Here is a 20,637-nt window from a genome sequence, read left to right as displayed (position 1 = left end):
TGGTCTTGGCCACCATGCTGCAGCTCAGCTTTAGGGTCTTGGCTATCTTCTTATAGCCTAGGCCATCAGTATGTAGAGCAACAATTCTTTTTTTCAGATCCTCAGAGAGTTCTTTGCCATGAGGTGCCATGTTGAACTTCCAGTGACCAGTATGAGAGAGTGAGAGCAATAACACCAAATTTAACACACCTGCTCCCCATTCACACCTGAGACCTTGTAACACTAAAGCTACAGGGAAGGAAAATGGCTAATTGGGCCCAATTTAGACATTTTAATTTACGGGTGTACTCAGTTTTGTTGCCAGCAGTTTAGACATTAATTGTTTTGAGGGGACAGAAAATGTACAGGGTTATACAAGCTGTACACTCACTACTTTACATTGTAGCAAAGTGTCATTTCTTCAGTGTTGTCACATGTAAAGATATAATAAAATATTTACAAAAATGTGAGGGATGTACTCACTTTTGTGAGATACTGTAAGTTTAATAGGGATGGCAAAACGGGATAGTTGAGAATTTGCTTTATTCTCTTCGTGAATAGTAGAAATGGATCTCTCAATAGCATCAACCTGCATAGGTTCAGGACTGTCAGAATCTGGAAAAATTCTTGGATCCTTCTGAACAAAATTACCAGCAGAAAAAGGCATGCCGCCATTACTTCCACACATTCCCAGTCTCTCCTTCCTCCTTTCTTTAAGTCATTGATCAATTCGGATACATAGTTGGATGAAGGCCTCAAGATCATTAGGAGTCTCTACTCTGGCAAACTCAACTTTTACCTGTTCAGAAAGTCCTTGGCAGAAATGACTTTTTTTGAGCTGCAGGGTTCCAAGTGGTTCAGTTGTGTACTCAGCAACAGAGCGTTTACCCTGCCGCAAACTATGCAATCTTGCATTAACACTAGCGCAGTGGTTGTGATAATCAGAACCCTGATTCATTGCAGTCACAAAAGTCCCAAAATTATTTAGAATGTCACTGTCTTGTTCTATATAAGGGGAGGCCCAAGCTAGAGCCTCCCCAATCAGGAGGTAATAACAAACATTACCTTCTGCTTTTCAGAGTAAAAAAAAAGTGAATGCAGCGGATCGCATTTTGAAATATATGCCATACACTGGTTAAGGAATCCTCTGTAATGTCTCCTTTGAACTTGGGTGGGTGAGGTATATGTGCGTTAGAATCATCTCAGGAATGTAGGTCCAGCAATTATTTCTGCAGAGCACGGATTTCCTCCTGTTGCGCTTTCACCACATTTTCCAGTCCAGCAAATTTTCTTGGTAGGTAACACCAGAGGCGTAACTAGAACCTTCCGGGCCCGGGTGCAAGACACCATAAAGGGCCCCCCTGACCCCCAGCCGGTGGCAAAATGCTAGGGCCCGGTCACAAGTGCAACTTTTGGGACCCTGGTAGTTCAGCCACTGGTGTAATTATTTTTTTTTATTTTAGTTATTTTATTTTTTACCAGTTTATTTATTTTTTTATAATTTTTTTACATATTTGCGGGCACAAGAGCTTGGGGCAGCAGGTGGTGGATAGGAGGGGTGGCATATAGAGAAATAGACCCCCTTTATTTTCCTCCTGCAGCAGCTGAAAGGCTGCAGGAGGAAAATGAAGGGGATTGGTTCCTTTAAATGTCACCCCTCCTAGTCAGGTGTGCAGGTGGCTGTATGGAAACCCTGGAGCATGCAATTGTGGCAGTGCTGGTGGGGAAGGGGGATGAGCGGCCGTGCTGGGGGGGTGGGATGAGCGGGAGTGTTGGGGGGAGGGGGGGGTGATGAGTGGCAGTGCTACGGGAGGAGTGTCAGGGCTAGCAGTGCTGTATCTTGGCCTAGGCCAACAAGGCCCAGGCCTAGGGCGGCACTTTGCAGGGGGGCAGCAAAAAAAAACAGTCTCCTCCCGGTTCCCGCATGAGAAGGGTCTCCGCCGCCTTGCGCTACACTTTTAATATAGCGCCAGTCTTATGGGGTGAATTGGGCCAGAGGGCAGAGTCCAGGAGGCAAATTGGCCTGGCACCCCCATAAAGCGGTCAGTGAAGAGGCTGCACTGATGGGCAGTAATGAGGCGGCACTGATAAGGCTGCACAGATGGGCACTGATGAGGCTGAACGTATAGGAACTGATGAGGCTATGTTGATAGGCACTGATAGACTTGTGGTCTGCGGTCCACAGATGACAGGGTGGGTCGTAAACAGTAAAGGGCATGGCCTTTACAGGAAGGGGTGGGTCATATGTAAATTAGGGGGTGCACAAGTTTAGTCAGGCCTAGGGCAGCACAAAACCTAAATACACCACTGAGGGCTAGGGATGGATGGGATGAGTGTCAGGGCTAGGGATGGATGGGATAAGTGTCAGGACTGGGGAGAGGGGGTGGGATGAGTGTCAGGGCTAGGGATGGATGGGATGAGTGTCAGGACTGGAGAGAGGGGGTGGGATGAGTGTCAGGGCTGGGGAGAGGGGGGTGGGATGAGTGTCAGGGGTGGGGAGAGGGGGTGGGATGAGTGTCAGGGCTGGGGATGGATGGGATGAGTGTCAGGGCTAGGGGTGGATGGGATGAGTGTCAGGGCTAAGGGGGGGAGTGGGATGAGTGTCAGGGCTAGGGGGGGAGTGGGGTGAGTGTCAGGGCTGGGGAGAGGGGGTGGGATGAGTGTCTGGGCTGGAGATGGATGGGATGAGTGTCAGGGCTGGGGGGGGGGGGATGAGTGTCAGGGCTAGGGATGGATGGGATGGGTGTCAGGGCTGGGGGGGGGTGGGAGGAGTATTAGGGCTAGGGATAGATGGGATGAGTGTCAGGGCTAGGGATGGATGGGATGAGTGTCAGGGCTAGGAGGGGAGTGGGGTGAGTGTCAGGGCTAGGGATGGATGGGATGGGTGTCAGGGCTGGGGGGGAGGAGTGTCAGGGCTAGGGATGGATGGGATGAGTGTCAGGGCTAGGGATGGATGGGATGAGTGTGTAAGGGCTAGGGATGGATGGGATGAGTGTGTCAGGGCTAGGGATGGATGGGATGAGTGTGTCAGGGCTCGGGATGGATGGGATTAGTGTCAGGGCTAGGGATGGATGGGATGAGTGTCAGGGCTAGGGATGGATTAAATCAGCAGCGGTGGTGGGGAATAGATTCAGTGACACTTACTTGCTGTCAGTGTGCACTAGGTTCCCCTTGCATTGCTGTCTCTCTCGGCTCCCTCCGCTCCACGTGTCTCCTGTGACATCCATCCTCATTCAGCATCACAATCAATCACAGTTGCAGCTCCTCCCCCATCACTGTACTGGGTCAGCAGATTCGGCTTTCAGACATAATGCCCCTTCATCAGCCTGCAGCTGCACGGACCCGGCAGAGACTGTGTGGGCGGTCCGCTGTGCTGTGCTGCAAGTGTCCCTGTTCCGTCTGGAGTGTAACCTAACCAGAGAAGTCAGCGGGCCCCCCCACAGTGGCGGGACACCAGGGCCCGGTCGCAAGTGCGACTGCTGCACCCCTGGTAGTTCCACCACTGGGTAACACCGAACTTCTGCAGCTCTGCATTTTGCTGCCTGAAAGGAGCCACAGCATTTGCTATAGCATTCTCAATGTTTTGATCCAGATTATTCTGTCACGGTCAGCGGTCAGGCTCAGAGATCAGTAGCTATAGCAGTAGGGGTAGCAGGATAGGTATACAAGCAGCAAGTATTAGCCAGTGTTCACCAGAGCTCCTAATGGTGAAGATGGGTTTTGCAGTGTGCTAGTTACATAGCTACATAGTTACATAGTTAGTCTGGTTGAGAAAAGACACAAGTCCAGGGCGCCGCCCCCCCTAAAGAAAAGGAAAAAAAAAATTACAAAAAGAACAATAAAGTTTTGGGGGAAAAAAAATTGCGTTCGCCGGCCTATGTGGTGGCTAAAGGGGGGGTGGGGTTTACGACCCAGAAGAGGCGCCGATTGGCTGCCTTCTGGGGGCGTAACCTGGGCGCAGGAAAGAGCGCTGGGCCACCCCCACCTTCGTGATATCCTGGCTGTGATTGGTCCAGTCTCCAGCCTGGACCAATCATCATCCAGGACATCCGATCGCTGACGTCGCAATGGGGGCGGTGCCGGTGCGTGCGTCAGTCACGCACCGTCACCGCTTCCCGCCGCCCGGACCAATCGGAAGACTGAAGAGGACGAGACGAGCAGCGCCGTGGACGGTTCCCGGAATCCCGCCATCCCGCCGCCGTCAGAAGGTAAGTGATTGAAGCCGACCTGTGCCCTGCCTATACCATCACATGTTCCATGCCTGTGCCATCACCTGTGCCATGCCTATACCATCACCTGTGCCATCACCTGTGCCATGCCTATACCATCACCTGTGCCATGCCTGTACCATCACCTGTGCCATGCCTGTACCATCACCTGTGCCATGCCTATACCATCACCTGTGCCATGCCTGTGCCATGCCTATACCATCACCTGTGCCATGCCTGTACCATCACCTGTGCCATGCTTGTGCCATGCCTGTACCATCACCTGTGCCATGCCTGTACCATCACCTGTGCCATGCCTATACCATCACCTGTGCCATGCCTGTACCATCACCTGTGCCATGCCTATACTTTTACCTGTGCCATGCCTATACCATCACCTGTGCCATGCCTGTGCCATGCCTATACCATCACCTGTGCCATGCCTGTACCATCACATGTGCCATGCCTATACCATCACCTGTGCCATGACTGTGCCATGCCTGTACCATCACCTGTGCCATGCCTATACCATCACCTGTGTCATGCCTATACCATCACCTGTGCCATGCCTATACCATCGCCTGTGCCATGTCTATACCATCACCTGTGCCATGCCTGTACCATCACCTGTGCCATGCCTATACCATCACCTGTGCCATGCCCGTGCCATCACCTGTACCATCACCTGTGCCATGCCTATACCATCACCTGTGCCATGCCTATACCATCACCTGTGCCATGCCTGTACCATCACCTGTGCCATGCCTGTACCATCACCTGTGCCATGCCTGTACCATCACCTGTGCCATGCCTATACCATCACCTGTGCCATGCCTGTGCCATGACCTCAAAGTCACACAATTTTTTTACCGCGTTTTTTGCCGCAAAGCAATACCTAATAAATTTTTCTTTTTGCGCCCCCCCCAAAAATTTTGAGCACCAGCCGCCACTGCCCAGACAGAACCTTTAGTATAGTCAGGTATAGGTTCTATTGGCCTAATATGAGAGCTGAAGTAGAGAGCTATTGTCAGTCCTGTCTACTGTGTATCCAAAAGAAAACCTTGCCAGTCAAAGCTGCACCCATGGGACATTTACAAAGTCAAGGGCCTGTGGAGCTAGTTTACATTGAATTTCTGTGCCTGGAATCTGAAGCTGCTGGGAGCAACAATGTTTTGGTGGTGACCGGCCATTTCACCCTGTAGGCTCAAGTTTATCCCACAAAGGACCAACGAGCCACCACGGTGGCAAAAGTCTTAGTGGAGAAGTTCTTTGAGCACTATGGCCTACCTATGCGAATAAAATCTGATCAAGGCAGAGACTTTGAGAGCAAACTTGCGCACCAGTAATGCCAGCTACTGGGTATAAAAAAATCCTGACATCCTCATATCACCCACAGGGTGACGAACAACCTGAGAGATTTAACCATACTCTACTGAACATGCATGTAACTTTACCTTCTGAAAAGAAACAGCATTAGGGCAACCACATTTCTACCATCGTCCATGAAAACAACAGCAAGAAGAAAGATGCTACTGGGTACTCTCCAGTGGTGGGATTCAAAAATTTTAGTAACCAGTTCCGACTTTCCCAGCAGAATGACCAGCGTGCCCCCTTTCAATGCACAGTGACCAGCGTTCCCCCTTTCAATGCAGAGAGACCAGCGTGCCCCCCTTTCAATGCAGAGAGACCAGCGTGCCCCCTTTCAATGCACAGTGACCAGCGTGCCCCCTTTCAATGCACAGTGACCAGTGTACATGCCCCCTTCAATGCACAGTGACCAGAGTGCCCCCTTTCAATGCAGAGAGACCAGCGTGCCCCCTTTCAATGCAGTGACCAGTGTACATGCCCCCTTTCAATGCACAGTGACCAGTGTACATGCCCCCTTTCAATGCACAGTGACCAGAGTGCCCCCTTTCAATGCAGAGAGACCAGCGTGCCCCCTTTCAATGCAGTGACCAGTGTACATGCCCCCTTTAATGCACAGTGACCAGCGTGCCCCCCTTTCAATGCAGAGAGACCAGCGTGCCCCCTTTCAATGCAGTGACCAGTGTACATGCCCCCTTTCAATGCACAGTGACCAGTGTACATGCCCCCTTCAATGCACAGTGACCAGAGTGCCCCCTTTCAATGCAGAGAGACCAGCGTGCCCCCTTTCAATGCAGTGACCAGTGTACATGCCCCCTTTAATGCACAGTGACCAGCGTGCCCCCCTTTCAATGCAGAGAGACCAGCGTGCCCCCTTTCAATGACCAGTGACCAGCATGCCCCCTTTTAATGCACAGTGACCAGCGCTGCGTGCCCCCCTTTCAATGCACAGTGACCAGCGTGCCCCCCTTTCAATGCAGAGAGACCAGCGTGCCCCCCTTTCAATGCACAGTGACCACAGCATTGCCCCCAATGATTGCAGAGTGCCAGCCACAGCATTGCCCCCAATGATTGCAGAGTGCCAGCCACAGCATTGCCCCCAATGATTGCAGAGTGCCAGCCCCAGCATTGCCCCCAATGATTGCAGAGTGCCAGCCCCAGCATTGCCCCCAATGATTGCAGAGTGCCAGCCACAGCATTGCCCCCAATGATTGCAGAGTGTCAGCCACAGCATTGCTCCCAAATTGCAGAGCGCCAGCCATAACATTGCCCCCAATTGCAGAGTGCCAGCCAGAGTATTGCCCCCAATTGCAGAGCGCCAGCCACAGCATTGCCCCAAATTGCAGAGTGCCAGCCACAGCATTGCCCCCAATTGCAGAGTGCCAGCCACAGCATTGCCCCCAATTGCAGAGTGCCAGCCACAACATTGCCCCCAATTGCAGAGCGCCAGCCACAACATTGCCCCCAATTGCAGAGCGCCAGCCACAGCATTGCCCCAAATTGCAGAGTGCCAGCCACAGCATTGCCCCCAATTGCAGAGTGCCAGCCACAACATTGCCCCCAATTGCAGAGTGCCAGCCACAGCATTGCCCCCAATTGCAGAGTACCAGCCACAACATTGCCCCCAATTGCAGAGTACCAGCCACAACATTGCCCCCAATTGCAGAGCGCCAGCCACAGCATTGCCCCAAATTGCAGAGTGCCAGCCACAACATTGCCCCAAATTGCAGAGTGCCAGCCACAACATTGCCCCCAATTGCAGAGCGCCAGCCACAGCATTGCCCCCAATTGCAGAGCGCCAGCCACAACATTGCCCCCAATTGCAGAGCGCCAGCCACAACATTGCCCCCAATTGCAGAGTGCCAGCCACAACATTGCCCCCAATTGCAGAGTGCCAGCCACAACATTGCCCCCAATTGCAGAGCGCCAGCCACAGCATTGCCCCAAATTGCAGAGTGCCAGCCACAACATTGCCCCAAATTGCAGAGTGCCAGCCACAACATTGCCCCCAATTGCAGAGCGCCAGCCACAGCATTGCCCCCAATTGCAGAGCGCCAGCCACAACATTGCCCCCAATTGCAGAGTGCCAGCCACAACATTGCCCCCAATTGCAGAGCGCCAGCCACAACATTGCCCCCAATTGCAGAGTGCCAGCCACAACATTGCCCCCAATTGCAGAGCGCCAGCCACAGCATTGCCCCAAATTGCAGAGTGCCAGCCACAACATTGCCCCAAATTGCAGAGTGCCAGCCACAACATTGCCCCCAATTGCAGAGTGCCAGCGATCCCCCCCCCCCCGCGAGACCCATGCACTTACCTCATGGACGGTCTCGCAGTCGGCTCCCCGCGTCTCCGAGTCCTCCCGCGGCGCCTCCTCCTCGTCCAATGGCACGGCGTTTGCCTTTCGGCCAATCAGGAAGCGGGAGAAACCGCTCCCTGATTGGTCAGGAGGAGGATCATGTGACAATAGCTAATTCTCATTCGCTATTGTCACAGCATGGGCGGGGAGGAGCGCACTGCTCCGCCCCCCGGCCGCCACGTCTGTCCGAGCGCGGGACATTCAATTGTCCTGCGCTTCCTCAGACGCGCAGAGGGATTCAGCCGGTTCTGCGAACTTGCAGAAAGTTAGCAACCGGTTCTATGGAACCGGTGCGAACCGGCTGAATCCCACCACTGGTACTCTCCCTACAGACTGATGTTTGGAAGAGAAGCTCGGTTAACAGTTGATCTGGCTTTTGAATTGTCCACAGATCATACATCCCTAGCTTCCTATTCTTTTTAATTTTTTCCAAATTTTTTAATTGGCACTTTTTTTTTATAATTCAGCTGTCAGCGAGGAAACCCATCGACAGCTAATGACTTATCAGTTGTTTAGGGTGACCTTTTGGCCGGCTTCCTGAACCCACTTCCTAACAACCAGCTTACATTGCATATTGATTGTGTTCAGCAAACGGCCCATCAGGCAACTGTTTGGCCTGAACTCATGCTGGAGCCGAACCGTCCACCCATCCCTGCGCACAATGCAAGGACAAAGCCATCCAGCACCCAGGGCAAACATGCCAAGGTGTCCCCCCCCCACCCTGTTTTATGCATGACCAATCATCTTACCCACTCCTGATCATTATACCTATGTATAGCATGCAGAGGTCAAGATTAGATAAATTACAAAATGCAAGGGTCAGGAGCAAAAAGTTTGTACAGTGTGCAGCAGTCAGGAGTGGATAAAGTAAGGTGAAGGGGTATGGTTTATGTAATATACAATGTGCACGAGTCAAGAGTGTGTAAACTACATAGTGCATAGATAAGGAGTACAGTATATACACCCTAGTACACCGCAGTATCCCCTATGAGGCATTTCACATATATAGTATATATACACACACACTCACATATATACTGTACATAAAGCCACCCATCTATGTTTCTGCCAGTCTGCTCCCGCTTTCCACCAGCTCTGCCTTCTGACATGCTGGCCCAATGACAACATCACAAGGGGCTGGGTGACCTGTAATGTTAGCAGGTCACCCCTTAGTTTAAGAACTGTCAGATGGTGGAAGCTTTCTGCGGTAGTGAACCGTTTTTTCTTTTTTTTTTTTCTTTTTCTGGGTCGGCGTCGGGCGTTGTGATTGACAATAGATTTACTTTGGGGAACATTGTTTTTGTTTATGGGATTTAAAAAAAAAAAGGAATTGTCAAAAACTGCCTACTCATTTTTTTAAACTGTTTTGGTGTTGGGTGCCCAGATCCTTCTCAATCATTGACTCACCCAGCTTTGCTTCTCCAAATTTTTATGACACTGTGTTATTTTCCATCTATACAAAGAATAATTTCATTTTTTTTTTATTCAAACTCAGCACAGGATAAAAGATAAAGTTCTCAGCACTGGCATCCTGTAAAAAAGGAATGAAGTTGGACTTTTATCTCATGTCCTGTGCTGATTTGGAATAAAGGAATTAAGTTGGACTTTTATCTCATATCCTGTGCTGATTTGGAATAAAGGAAAGAATTTAGAGATCTGTTATAAATGTTGTGCAAAAGAAGTTGTGATCTTTCCTTTGACTTTGTTAGAGGTTGTCAGGGCTTGGAATGAGTCTACATCTGCACCCGAGTTCCTCTGAGTTGGCTATGAAAGGGGCAGGCCTGGACCAGGTGTTATATCTCCTACTCATTAGCAATGTGGCTGCCCACTCAACAGGTTTAATAAAATCAGGTGATAAGTTAGAGACATCTTGCAAGGATTGTACTCAGCTACGTCACCTGGAAACACAGATATGGTATTTTTTACATTTTAATCCACATTCTATATACAGTAGTAACTTAAAAATAGGTTAATTATCAATGAGCCAAAATTGAACCATGGGCTAATCATTTTAGACCATTTGGAGTATAATTCATAATAAATTATAAATCTTTGTAAATGTATAGAAAACTGTATTCAGACTGACTTGTTTAAGCTTTTAACATATTATCATTACCCAGGAACCATGTAAACCACTGTAGCTATATTATAATATACTATATCTACTCCAAGCCCTTTGTCCAAGGTTTTTCGCAGGTGATTGCTGCTTCAGCGTGCATGCAAGCAGTCGTGATTAGCTTTCAGCCTCCTAAGGCGGCTTTTACCAGCAGCTAATCGGAAGGAACTCTTTTAACCACTTGCTGTCCAGGCCGTAGCCAAATGATGGCAACAGCACGGTCGGCTTGTTTTGGGAGGGCATACGATGACGTCCTCCCAAAATTGCACTTCCCGCGCACCCCCTGGTGCGCACACTCAGAAGTGTCCGTGCTCGCCGGGTCCACAGAACCCGTCCGCATCACGGATCGTGGTAAAGGACCAATGACAGTGGCCCTTTACCACGTGATCGCTCCGTCCAATGATGGAGTGATTGGTTGTCAACAAATTGGCACATGTCAGTTCTCTCCTTGCACGTTGTACACATCGATTGGTACAGCGTGTGAGGAGTGGAGAGTGACTGCAGCACCACTCACACCTGCCTCCTCCATGCCTCATGTATGCCTCAATCGTGCCTCAGTCAAGCCTCAATCATACCTCAGTCATGCCTCAATCATGCTTCAGTCATGCCTCAATCATGCCCATCCGTGCCTCAATCATGCCCATTTATGCCTCAGTTATGCCAAACTGTGCTTCAAGCATGCCCATCCATGCCTCAAAATGCCTATCCGTGCCTCAATCATGCCAATCCGTGCCTCAATAATGCCAATCCGTGCCTTAATGATGCCTCATTCATGCCCATCCGTGCCACAGCAATGCCTCATATGTGCCCACCCATGCCTCAATCATGCCCATCCATTCCTCAGTCATGCCAGTCTGTGCCTCAATCATGCCCATCCGTGCCTCCATAATGCCCACCCATGCCTCAGTCATGCCAATCTTTGCTCATCCATTGCTCATCCATGCCACATCAGTGCTCATCCATGCCACATCCATGCCATGACAGCAGTCATCCGTGCCACATCCATGTCACATCAGTGCTCATCGGTGTCACATCCATGTCATGTCAGTGCTCATCTGTGCCACATCCATGCCACATCAGTGCCAGGGCCTGGACTGGGAATAAAATTCAGCCCTGAAAATAATCTCATATCAGCCGCATAGCATTATTATACCAGCCCAACAGCATAACGTTACTATTTTCTTGATCATAAAACCATGCATTTTAAAGCACATTTGAAGAGGGTATTATAGATAAGACAGATATGAAAGTATATATATATATATATATATATATATATATATATATATATATATATATATATATATATATATATATATATATATATATATTATATATTTATATATATATATATATATTTATATATATATATATATATATATATATATATATATATATATATATATATAATATGTTTGAGCAAATGCCGGTTAAATGTGCCAATGTGGTACAGGAGGTGGTCATAGGCTGTGCGGGCATGGTACAGGAGATGTCAGAGGCTGAGGACATGGTACAATAGATGTCAGAGGCTGCGGGCACGGTACAGGAGATGCAGTGGCGGCGGACACGGCACAGGAGATGCAGTGGCTGTGGACATGGTACAGGAGATGCAGAGGCTGCGGACATGGTGCAGGAGATGCAGGGGTTGCGGGCATGATGCAGGGCCTGCGGGCATGGTGCAGGGGATGCAGGGGCTGTGGGCATGGTGCAAGAGATGCAGAGGCTGCGGGCATGGTGTAGGAGATGCAGGGCTGCGGGCATGGTGCAGGAGATGCAGGGCTGAGAGCATGGTGCAGGAGATGCAGGACTTTAGGCATGGTGCAGGAGATGCTGGGCTGCGGGCATGGTGCAGAAAATGCGGAGCTGAGGGCATGGTGCAGGAGATGGAGGGCTGAGGGCATGGTGATGGAGATGCAGGGCTGTGGGCATAATACATGTGATGCCGAGGCTGTGGACTTGGTACAAGAGATGCAGAGGCTGCGGGCACGGTACAGGAGATGCAGGGGCTGCGGACAAGGTACAGGAGATGCAGGGACAGGGGCTGCAGACATGGTACAGGAGATGCAGGGGCTGCGGACATGGTGCAGGAGATGCAGGGCTGAGGGCATGGTGCAGGAGATGCAGGACTTTAGGCATGGTGCAGGAGATGCTGGGCTGCGAGCATGGTGCAGAAAATCCGGAGCTGAGGGCATGGTGCAGGAGATAGAGGGCTGAGGGCATGGTGCAGGAGATGCAGGGCTGTGGGCATAATACATGAGATGACGAGGCTGTGGACTTGGTACAAGAGATACAGAGGCTGCGGGTACGGTACAGGAGATGCAGGGGCTGCGGACAAGGTACAGGAGATGCAGGGACAAGGGCTGCAGACATGGTACAGGAGATGCAGGGGCTGTGGACATGGTGCAGGAGATGCAAAGGCTGAGGGCATGGTACAGGAGGGGAGGAAGCTGCGGGCATGGTGCAAGAGATGAAGGGGCTGCAGACATGGTGAAGGAGATGAAGGGCTGCAGGCATGGTGCAGGAGATGCAGGGCTGCGGGAATGGTGCAGGAGATGCAGGGCTGTGGGCATGGTGCAGGAGATGCAGGGCTGAGGGCATGGTGCAGGAGACGCAGGGCTGAGGGCATGGTACAGGAGACGCAGGGCTGAGGGCATGGTGCAGGAGATGAAGGGCTGTGGGCATGGTGCAGGAGATGCAGAGGCTGCGGGCAAGGTGCAGGAGATGCAGAGGCTGCGGGTATGGTGCAGGAGATGCAGAGGCTGCGGGTATGGTGCAGGAGATGCAGGACTGTGGGCATGGTGCAGGAGATTATGGGCTGAGGGCATGGTGCAGGAGATGCAGGGCTGAGGGCATGGTGCAGGGGATGCAGGGCTGAGGGCATGGTGCAGGGCTGAGGGCATGATGCAGGATATGCAGAGGCTGCGCAGGGGTCTTACCCATCCCCAAGGAACCTTACATTTAAAAATGACGCCGCATGTCATTGTGCATGCGCCATCTGCCCGAGAAAGGCCGAGTGTGTACGGGCTTTCCCAATCGGCGGCGGTGCATGTGCAGTGGATCCTGGAAATGCGCTCTCTACTGAGGGGTTTACAGGGGGATACTATACAAACGCCAAACCCCAAGGGGGTATCTGGTAAGTGGGCTGCGCATGCGGTGGAGGTGGAAGAGAGCACATACCCACTGAATGGATGTCGATATACTTTATCTACCCACCATTATCAACTACACCAAGCACTAAGAGCACTTTATTTTGGAATCTGTCAGATGGGACAGGACACTATCTTAATATTTAATAATATTGAAGTATTCACCACGGACTATCACAGTCACTCATATATAAATGTATTATTTATGTATATATTAATTTTGAGTTTGACTCAATTTTGAGATATTGATCTATAGTCACATTTTTGTTGAATTTCACTTATTGGAGAAATAATTTATTTATTCATTTATTTATTTATTTGAGCACGGTCCCCTATCAAACCAATTTCCTTGCTATCTACTGCGCATGCTCCTAAACGTGTTATGAACTAGTGACTTCAGAGGTATACACTGCGTCTCAACGTGCGTTGCACGCCTTGGTCCGGGTTCTGGCTTCCTTTACAACTTCGCTGGCCAGGTACACAGTGGCGATCAATGGACAGGACTGCAGCACGGGCATTTAAGCCCTCTACACCTCGTGAACGTCTTCAGGGATATCTCCTCATCCTATAAGCTGGCTATAGACTCTCATATGTGAGCTTGATTATTTTACTCTCAATAAATTATGTAACGGTCTACACTCAGAGGCACCTTTTTCTCTTTTTTTTTTCTTCTACATGTTCTTGGTTGTCTGGGCAGTCATAATAGAATGGTATTTATGAGTTGCCTCTTGCTATTTCACTAATCTACCATGGGTAGGCTCACAAACATATGCAGCCTCAGCAAGGGAGACCGTCACCTCCCTTTCCACCACCGTGGAACCCAGCTGGCATTTGAAGCCGTGGCCCTCCATGAAAAACCCCCCTCAAAGTAGCTTAAAACACTTCCGATTAAAGCAGACTAGCTTGGCTCCACTGGCTCCATTTTCTTTACAATGATGACCAATAATTTGCGTGCATTTGACATTCACGTACTCCTCTTGTAACCAATTGGCCTCACTGCCCCAGTGATGGTTGGATTCCCTGCCTGACCCTCAAATTAAGATGAAGAGACATAGGGGAATGGTCAGAAAGTATTCTGGGCCGATATTGCACCAAATCAACTAGACCCAGTCCCGCCCCCTCTGCCAGTATGGTGTCGATTCTGCATAATAACTTAGTCGTCTCAGAGTAGCAAGAATACTCCCTTATATCAGGATACTTATGTCTCCACACATCCGGGAGTCCATAGGTAGACATTCACACAACAAAGGGGGTAGGAGGGCTAGCAGATCCTGTCTGTCTATCCAGGGAGGGATCCGTCACTGCATTAAAATCCCCTAAAATAAAGATCTATCCTCCAGCAACTGCCAAAGTGGCTTTGGAGGTACATATACAGTGGTGATTGAAAGTTTGGGCACCCCAGGTAAAAAATGTGTATTCATGTGCATAAAGAAGCCAAGGAAACATGGAAAAATCTCCAAAAGGCATCAAATTACAGATTAGACATTCTTATAACATATCAACAAAAGTTAGATTTTATTTCCATCATCGACACTTTCAAAATAACAGAAAACAAAAAATGGCGTAGGCAAAAGTGTGGGCACCCTGCAGAGTTAATATCTTGTACTGCCCCCTTTGGCAAGTATCACAGCTTGTAAACGCTTTTTGTAGCCAGCCAAGAGTGTTTCAATTCTTGTTTGAGGTATCTTTGCCCATTCTTTCTTACAAAAGTCTTCCAGTTCTTTGAGATTTCTGGGCTGTCTGTCACGCACTGCTCTTTTAAGGTCTATCCATAGATTTTCAATTATGTTGAGGTCAGGAGATTGTGAAGGCCATGGCAAAACCTTCAGTTTACGCCTCTTGATGTAACCCTCCATGGATTTTGAGGTGTGTTTAGGATCATTATCCATTTGTAGAAGCAATCCTCTCTTTAACTTCAGTTTTTTTCACAGATGGCATCACGTTACCATCCAAAATTTGCTGAAATTTTATTGAATCAATTTTTCCTTCTACTCGTGAGATGTTCCCTGTGCCACTGGCTGCAATACAACCCCAAAGCATGATTGATCCACCCCCATGCTTAACAGTTGGACAGAGGTTCTTTTCATTCAATTCTGTGCCCCTTCTTCTCCAAACGTACCTTTGCTCATTGCGGCCAAAAAGTTCAATTTTAACCTCATCGGTCCACAGAACCTGTTTCCAAAATGCATCAGGCTTATCTATATGTTCATTTGCAAAGTTCAAACGCTGATTTTTGTGGTGAGGACGTAGAAGAGGTTTTCTTCTGATGACTCTTCCATGAAGACCATGTTTGTAAAAGTATCTCTTAATAGTGGAATAGTGTTCCACAACTCCAGTGTCTGCCAGATCTTTCTGGAGGGATCGTGCAGTCAAACGTGGGTTTTGAATTGTTTTTCTTACAATCCTGCGAGCTGTTCTGTCTGATATTTTTCTTGGTCTTCCAGATCTTGCTTTAACTTCTACTGTTCCTGATGACTGCCATTTCTTATTTACATTCCGAACAGAGGATATTGACATCTGAAAACGCTTTGCGTTTTCACACTTATAGCCTTCTCCAGCTTTGTGAGCGTCAACTATTTTCAGTTTCAGTTTTCTAGACAACTGCTTAGAAGGTCCCATTGTGCTGATTGTTGGGGCACGGTCAGATGAGTCTGGGCATTTAAAACCTTTGAGATTGACATCACCTGGTCTTCCCAGATGATGATTGAGAACAATCCATGACACTGGCAGGTTTCAGCCTTGCAAAGGGGGCAGTGCATGCTGTAAATTCTGCAGGTTGCCCAAACTTTTGCAGACGCCATTTTTTAGTTTTCTGTAATTTTGAAAGTGTCATTGATGGAAATAAAATCTAACTTTTGTTGACATACTATAAGAATGTCTAATCTGTAATTTGATGCCTTTTGGAGATTTTTCCATCTTTCCTTGGCTTCTTTATGCACATTAATACAAATTTTTACCTGGGGTGCCCAAACTTTCGATCACCACTGTACACTGACCAGAGTTAAAACCACATTCCACACTTTGAGAACCAAAATGACAAAGCACCCCTAGGGAATCTGTTTTAACAGTAGGTACAGTTATAGGAAGCATCTTTGTCACCAATGTAGACACCCCCCTAACATAAGAGGAAAAAGTGGCATGAAAACCCCAGCTATATGAACTCTTTTCAGGGAGAGGATTCTGGAGCCCTGTAAATGAATCTCCCGTAGGAGAATTACACGTGGCTTATACTTTTAGGGATATTCAAACATTAAGGAGCGTTTGAATTTGGAGTTCAGGCCCCAGACATTCCAGGACACCAAGCGCAAGGTTAATGCCACTTTATACTATAGAGTAAAATGGCACAGAGAGGCCTTCGAGGCCTGCAAAAAACAGACGTAGCTTGCCAGGGCTCCAAAATCTCCCATAGAGCACAAACTCACAGCACCATCAGTCGCTGTGTGGAATGGATATGAAATAAAACACACACACTCCCTGGACCCTAGGAAAAAAACTCAAGTCCAGAAAAATGTAAACCAACCAAAGTCCCAGAAGCCCCCCCCCCCCCCCCACCCGACACCCAGCCCAAACTTTACATCCATAACCAAAGATCAAGAATAGTGAACGAAGGTGAGACCCCGGAGGGTATCTTACAGGCCAAAACAGGCCTATGGCACCAGTCCCACAAAGTCAAAAATCCAGAAAGGACTACATAACGGAATATGAAAAAGAAAAAAGAACAAATGGAAGCATGTAAACAGCAGAAGTATGTCAGTCTTCAAACATCTCCAAATATTCAGGAGCAGGGCACAAATAGAAACAGGGCCACATATATAAGAAACAGAACTGCAACCTGCGCACGGGAGTGAAAACAAGTGGATGTGAAGGAATCATCCCCCTCTTATCTATGCATTGAAGCAGAACAAACCAGCTCTTCAGGGGGGTCGTGGGGAAGAACATCTGCATTGGCTACCCCGTGCATCCAGTCATCTAAAAGTTTCAGATGTGGTTGTGAAAAAATCTGCTTTCCTTCTATTCACCACTCGCAATTTGGCCGGGTAGAGCATGCTGTAGGTCAGATCTCTGAGACGCTTCTTCACTTGCTGAAAACTAGTCCACTGCTTCTGGGTAGCAACAGAAAAATCAGGGCAGGTTGAGATATGGTAGCCATTAAATTAAATTCCATTAAATTAAATTCCAGCTCAAGACCATTTCTCGCAGCCGTAGGATATTTTCTCGAAACTAAGTGTTGGGAAATCTCTCTAAGACCCCATTGGTGCCACAGTGATGTATGGTTCAATGCACGTGGTACATTAAGCAGTCCATTCAAAATGGGCAGTGCAGCAGACTGGGGTAAATGGACCCTAATGGGGGGTAACAGTAAAAACCTATTTGGTAGTCTAAACCTTCCTTACTCCTCACAGTTACATAGTTAGTCAGGTTGAAATAAGACACTAGTTCAACCAATAAAAAAATAAAATTAAAAAAATCATGCAATCCCATATATGCAATCCTTTACCTACAGTTGATCCAGGGGAAGGTGAAAAACCCAGCAAAGCATGATTCAATTTGCTACAACGGGAAAAATTCCTACCTGCTCCCCTGAGAGGCAATCAGATTTTCACTGGATCAACTTTACCTATAAATGTGAGTACCCAGTTATAATATGTAAATTTAGGAAAGAAGCCAGGTCTTTTTAAAAGCAATCTACTGAGCAGGACAGAACTGCCTCTGGAGGGAGTCTATTCCACATTTTCACAGGACTTACTGTGCAGAAACCTTTCCGTATTTGGAGACTAATGCCCCGTACACACGTGCAGATTATCTGAAGACTTTTGTCTGTAGACTTGCCAAAACCATATAATATGAGGTCAAACCTAAACACTTTCAATTTGTATGCAATCCGGCAGGCCCCTGCACTACATAGAAAAGGTAAATCTGAAGACAAAAGTCTTCAGATAATCTGCACGTGTGTACGGGGCATTAAAAGTGAATAATTCACCACCGAATTCACTATATGGTTCACTTATGTTTTTGTACATGTTGGTCATATCCACCCATAATCTCCTCTTCTCAAGGGAGAATAAATTCAGTTCCTCTAATCTTTCCTCATAGCTGAGCTCACTCTATCCAGAAAAAAACCTAAAACAAAACTTTTGGCTTGACATATACTTTAGCCATTTAAACACTTGAAAAGGAGCAAAGTGGTCCAAAGTGGAAATAGGAAACATTCATAAGCAACATTTCTTATTTATGTGGCTAAAAATAGTTTTTATTATTTTACTATGAAATTTTGAACATAATAAATACTTTGTGATCAAGCTTGTATTGGGTGAAGCCCAACATAGGAGTGGTCTTAGGCAGGGCTGCAGTGTGCTTTGTCCGGCTTTAATAAAAATGTATTCTGACTTAATCTGTGTGTGAATTGTTGAGTTTGTTGGGATCCTTTTAGTCAGCACTCAGGGCTTGAGACAAAGGATTTGTATACAGGCTTGGAGCGATGACATTTCTCTACATGTCTACTGTAATAAATACAACAATACTATACAATCCCCTGTATGATGGATTTGCATTATCTCATTAAAACTCACCTCATCTTGAATGTTTTCATTATTAATAAAGTTAGAGAATACAACGGTTGGCGACCATGGGTCATTTTGGTTGTAGATGCTGCTGCTCTGCTGCTCATTGTCTTTGTATTTGGTAACAGCCAACTTGTATCTAAAAAAAAAAAAATACAAACAATGCAGTTTTATAAAAAAAAAGTAGACATTGTAAAGAAAAAGAAAAAAACGTTGTGTCTGGCATACTGAAGTTGTTGGCGCCTAAAACTGCACCTGAACTGTAAAAGATGTACAATATCAACAGGACCTACATATTGAGTTGATTGATTCAAGGATTAAATGACAGTAAGCACTTTTATTAATGTGTTTTGTAAAAAAATGTGTTTATAGAAAGTGCTTATAACTTGATATACTGTAGCATTTTACTGTTACTGTAATATTGTTTTCTAATAAATAGATAATATTTGTAAAAACTGGAGAGTTGAAATGCTCTAATCCATGGCCCAGTCCTGAAGAAGCAGTTAGACCAAAAAAAATGGGCACCAGATGATATGGCTGGTTGGTGGACCCATAGATTTTACTATGGTTCCCTCTTTTTGTGACGTTAGTACACATTTTATGTTTAATAAGAAACAAGATGAATATGTGTATTTTTAGGATTATTAAGTGTAAAAAAAACAAAAAACTTGTTTTTTACTATCTCTGTCTTCTTGGCACATGTGGTGGCTCTTCATTACTTAAGCCTCGTACACACGTACTGATCGTCGGCCGAATGATCGGCCGTCTTTTGTCCAGGGCTGTCGTGTCTGTTGAAAACTGCAAAAAGACTGCACACGAATTTTGTCGGCCAACAACAGCCGACTGCAGAAGTGATGTCATATGATGGTTAACTTTCCTTGTCTTTTTTCTTTTCGGAGCATGCCCAGTCTTGCAAATCTGCTGTCTGTCGGCCAAAATCTGTACTGACTGGCGAACAATCGGCCGTTCTGGTGTTGGCCAACAAAAATTTTAATGCCTGCACGACAGATTCTGTTCGGTCGAAAATGCGCTGTCGGCTGTCGGAAGCATCATACTAACAAGCCTACAATCGGCCGATCGGTCATCGGCCGAATATTTACGGCCGACAATCGGTACGTGTGTACGGGGCTTTAGTGAGCACATAGAAAGTCCTCAACGCTTAGGTGCCCTTTGAGAATCATTTTTATGATTTGATAATTTATGTCTGAATTTGATTCCACTAAATAAGTTTTCCAGTTTTTGGAATTCATGTCACAGAGTGCTATTCGCGTTTCTCCAAAATGTGCAAGTCTATAACAAACAATTTCGATTTAAATCTGTGTTTGTGCTACAGCAAGCAATGACAACCTTTAAAAGCCACAAACAAGATTGAGCCCCCCACACTAGAACACAGCCCAGCTGAAGACATAAAGCAGGCTATCGTTTACAGCAAACAGCCTATTACTATATATAGTAGCTTATTCTTAGCTCAGAATATTAATCGGTCAATATACATTATATATTATATATATATACACAGAGCATGAAGGCACTCGGGGCTTCTCTTTCCTCCCCTGACCTTGTACCATACAGTGCCCCTTTTTATCTGAAAGCATAACAGGTTGTATTTTCATCTTTGTTAGTAATATGCTGTTTGCATGGTAGCCTGTCGGCTTGAGCTTCTTGACGTCCATCCTGCATTCTCGGTCCGACACCACCTTGGGCCTCTCTCTCTTTCCTCCCCTGACCTTGTATCATCCAGTTCCACTTTTTATCTGAACATGTAGCAGGTTGTATTTTCATCTTCGTGAGTAATATGTGTGGGAGATTAGCTCGGTGGCGGGCGTGGATGACCCCTTTGAGGGGTGCGTTTACACAGGGAGATAGCTGAGAAGTGGTTGCAAACAACAGTTTGGTTTATTCT

At 47.3% G+C, this 20,637-nt stretch overlaps 1 protein-coding gene across 1 annotated transcript in view; it reads right to left on the bottom strand.

The window, feature by feature from the left end:
• The window catches only part of LOC309567450 (uncharacterized protein), a 133,256-nt gene that overhangs the window by 22,907 nt on the left and 89,712 nt on the right, over window positions 1-20,637 (bottom strand). The window contains 1 exon segment of the mRNA XM_082272839.1: window positions 18,744-18,873. Coding sequence (XP_082128965.1) covers window positions 18,744-18,873 — 130 coding nt within the window.

Source organism: Pelophylax lessonae, assembly GCF_965119305.1.
Source record: "Pelophylax lessonae genome assembly, chromosome: 11".
In the NCBI taxonomy this organism is placed as follows: domain Eukaryota; kingdom Metazoa; phylum Chordata; class Amphibia; order Anura; family Ranidae; genus Pelophylax; species Pelophylax lessonae.
Note: the sequence above shows the minus strand (reverse complement) of the source record. Positions and strands in the feature narration are given on the sequence as shown.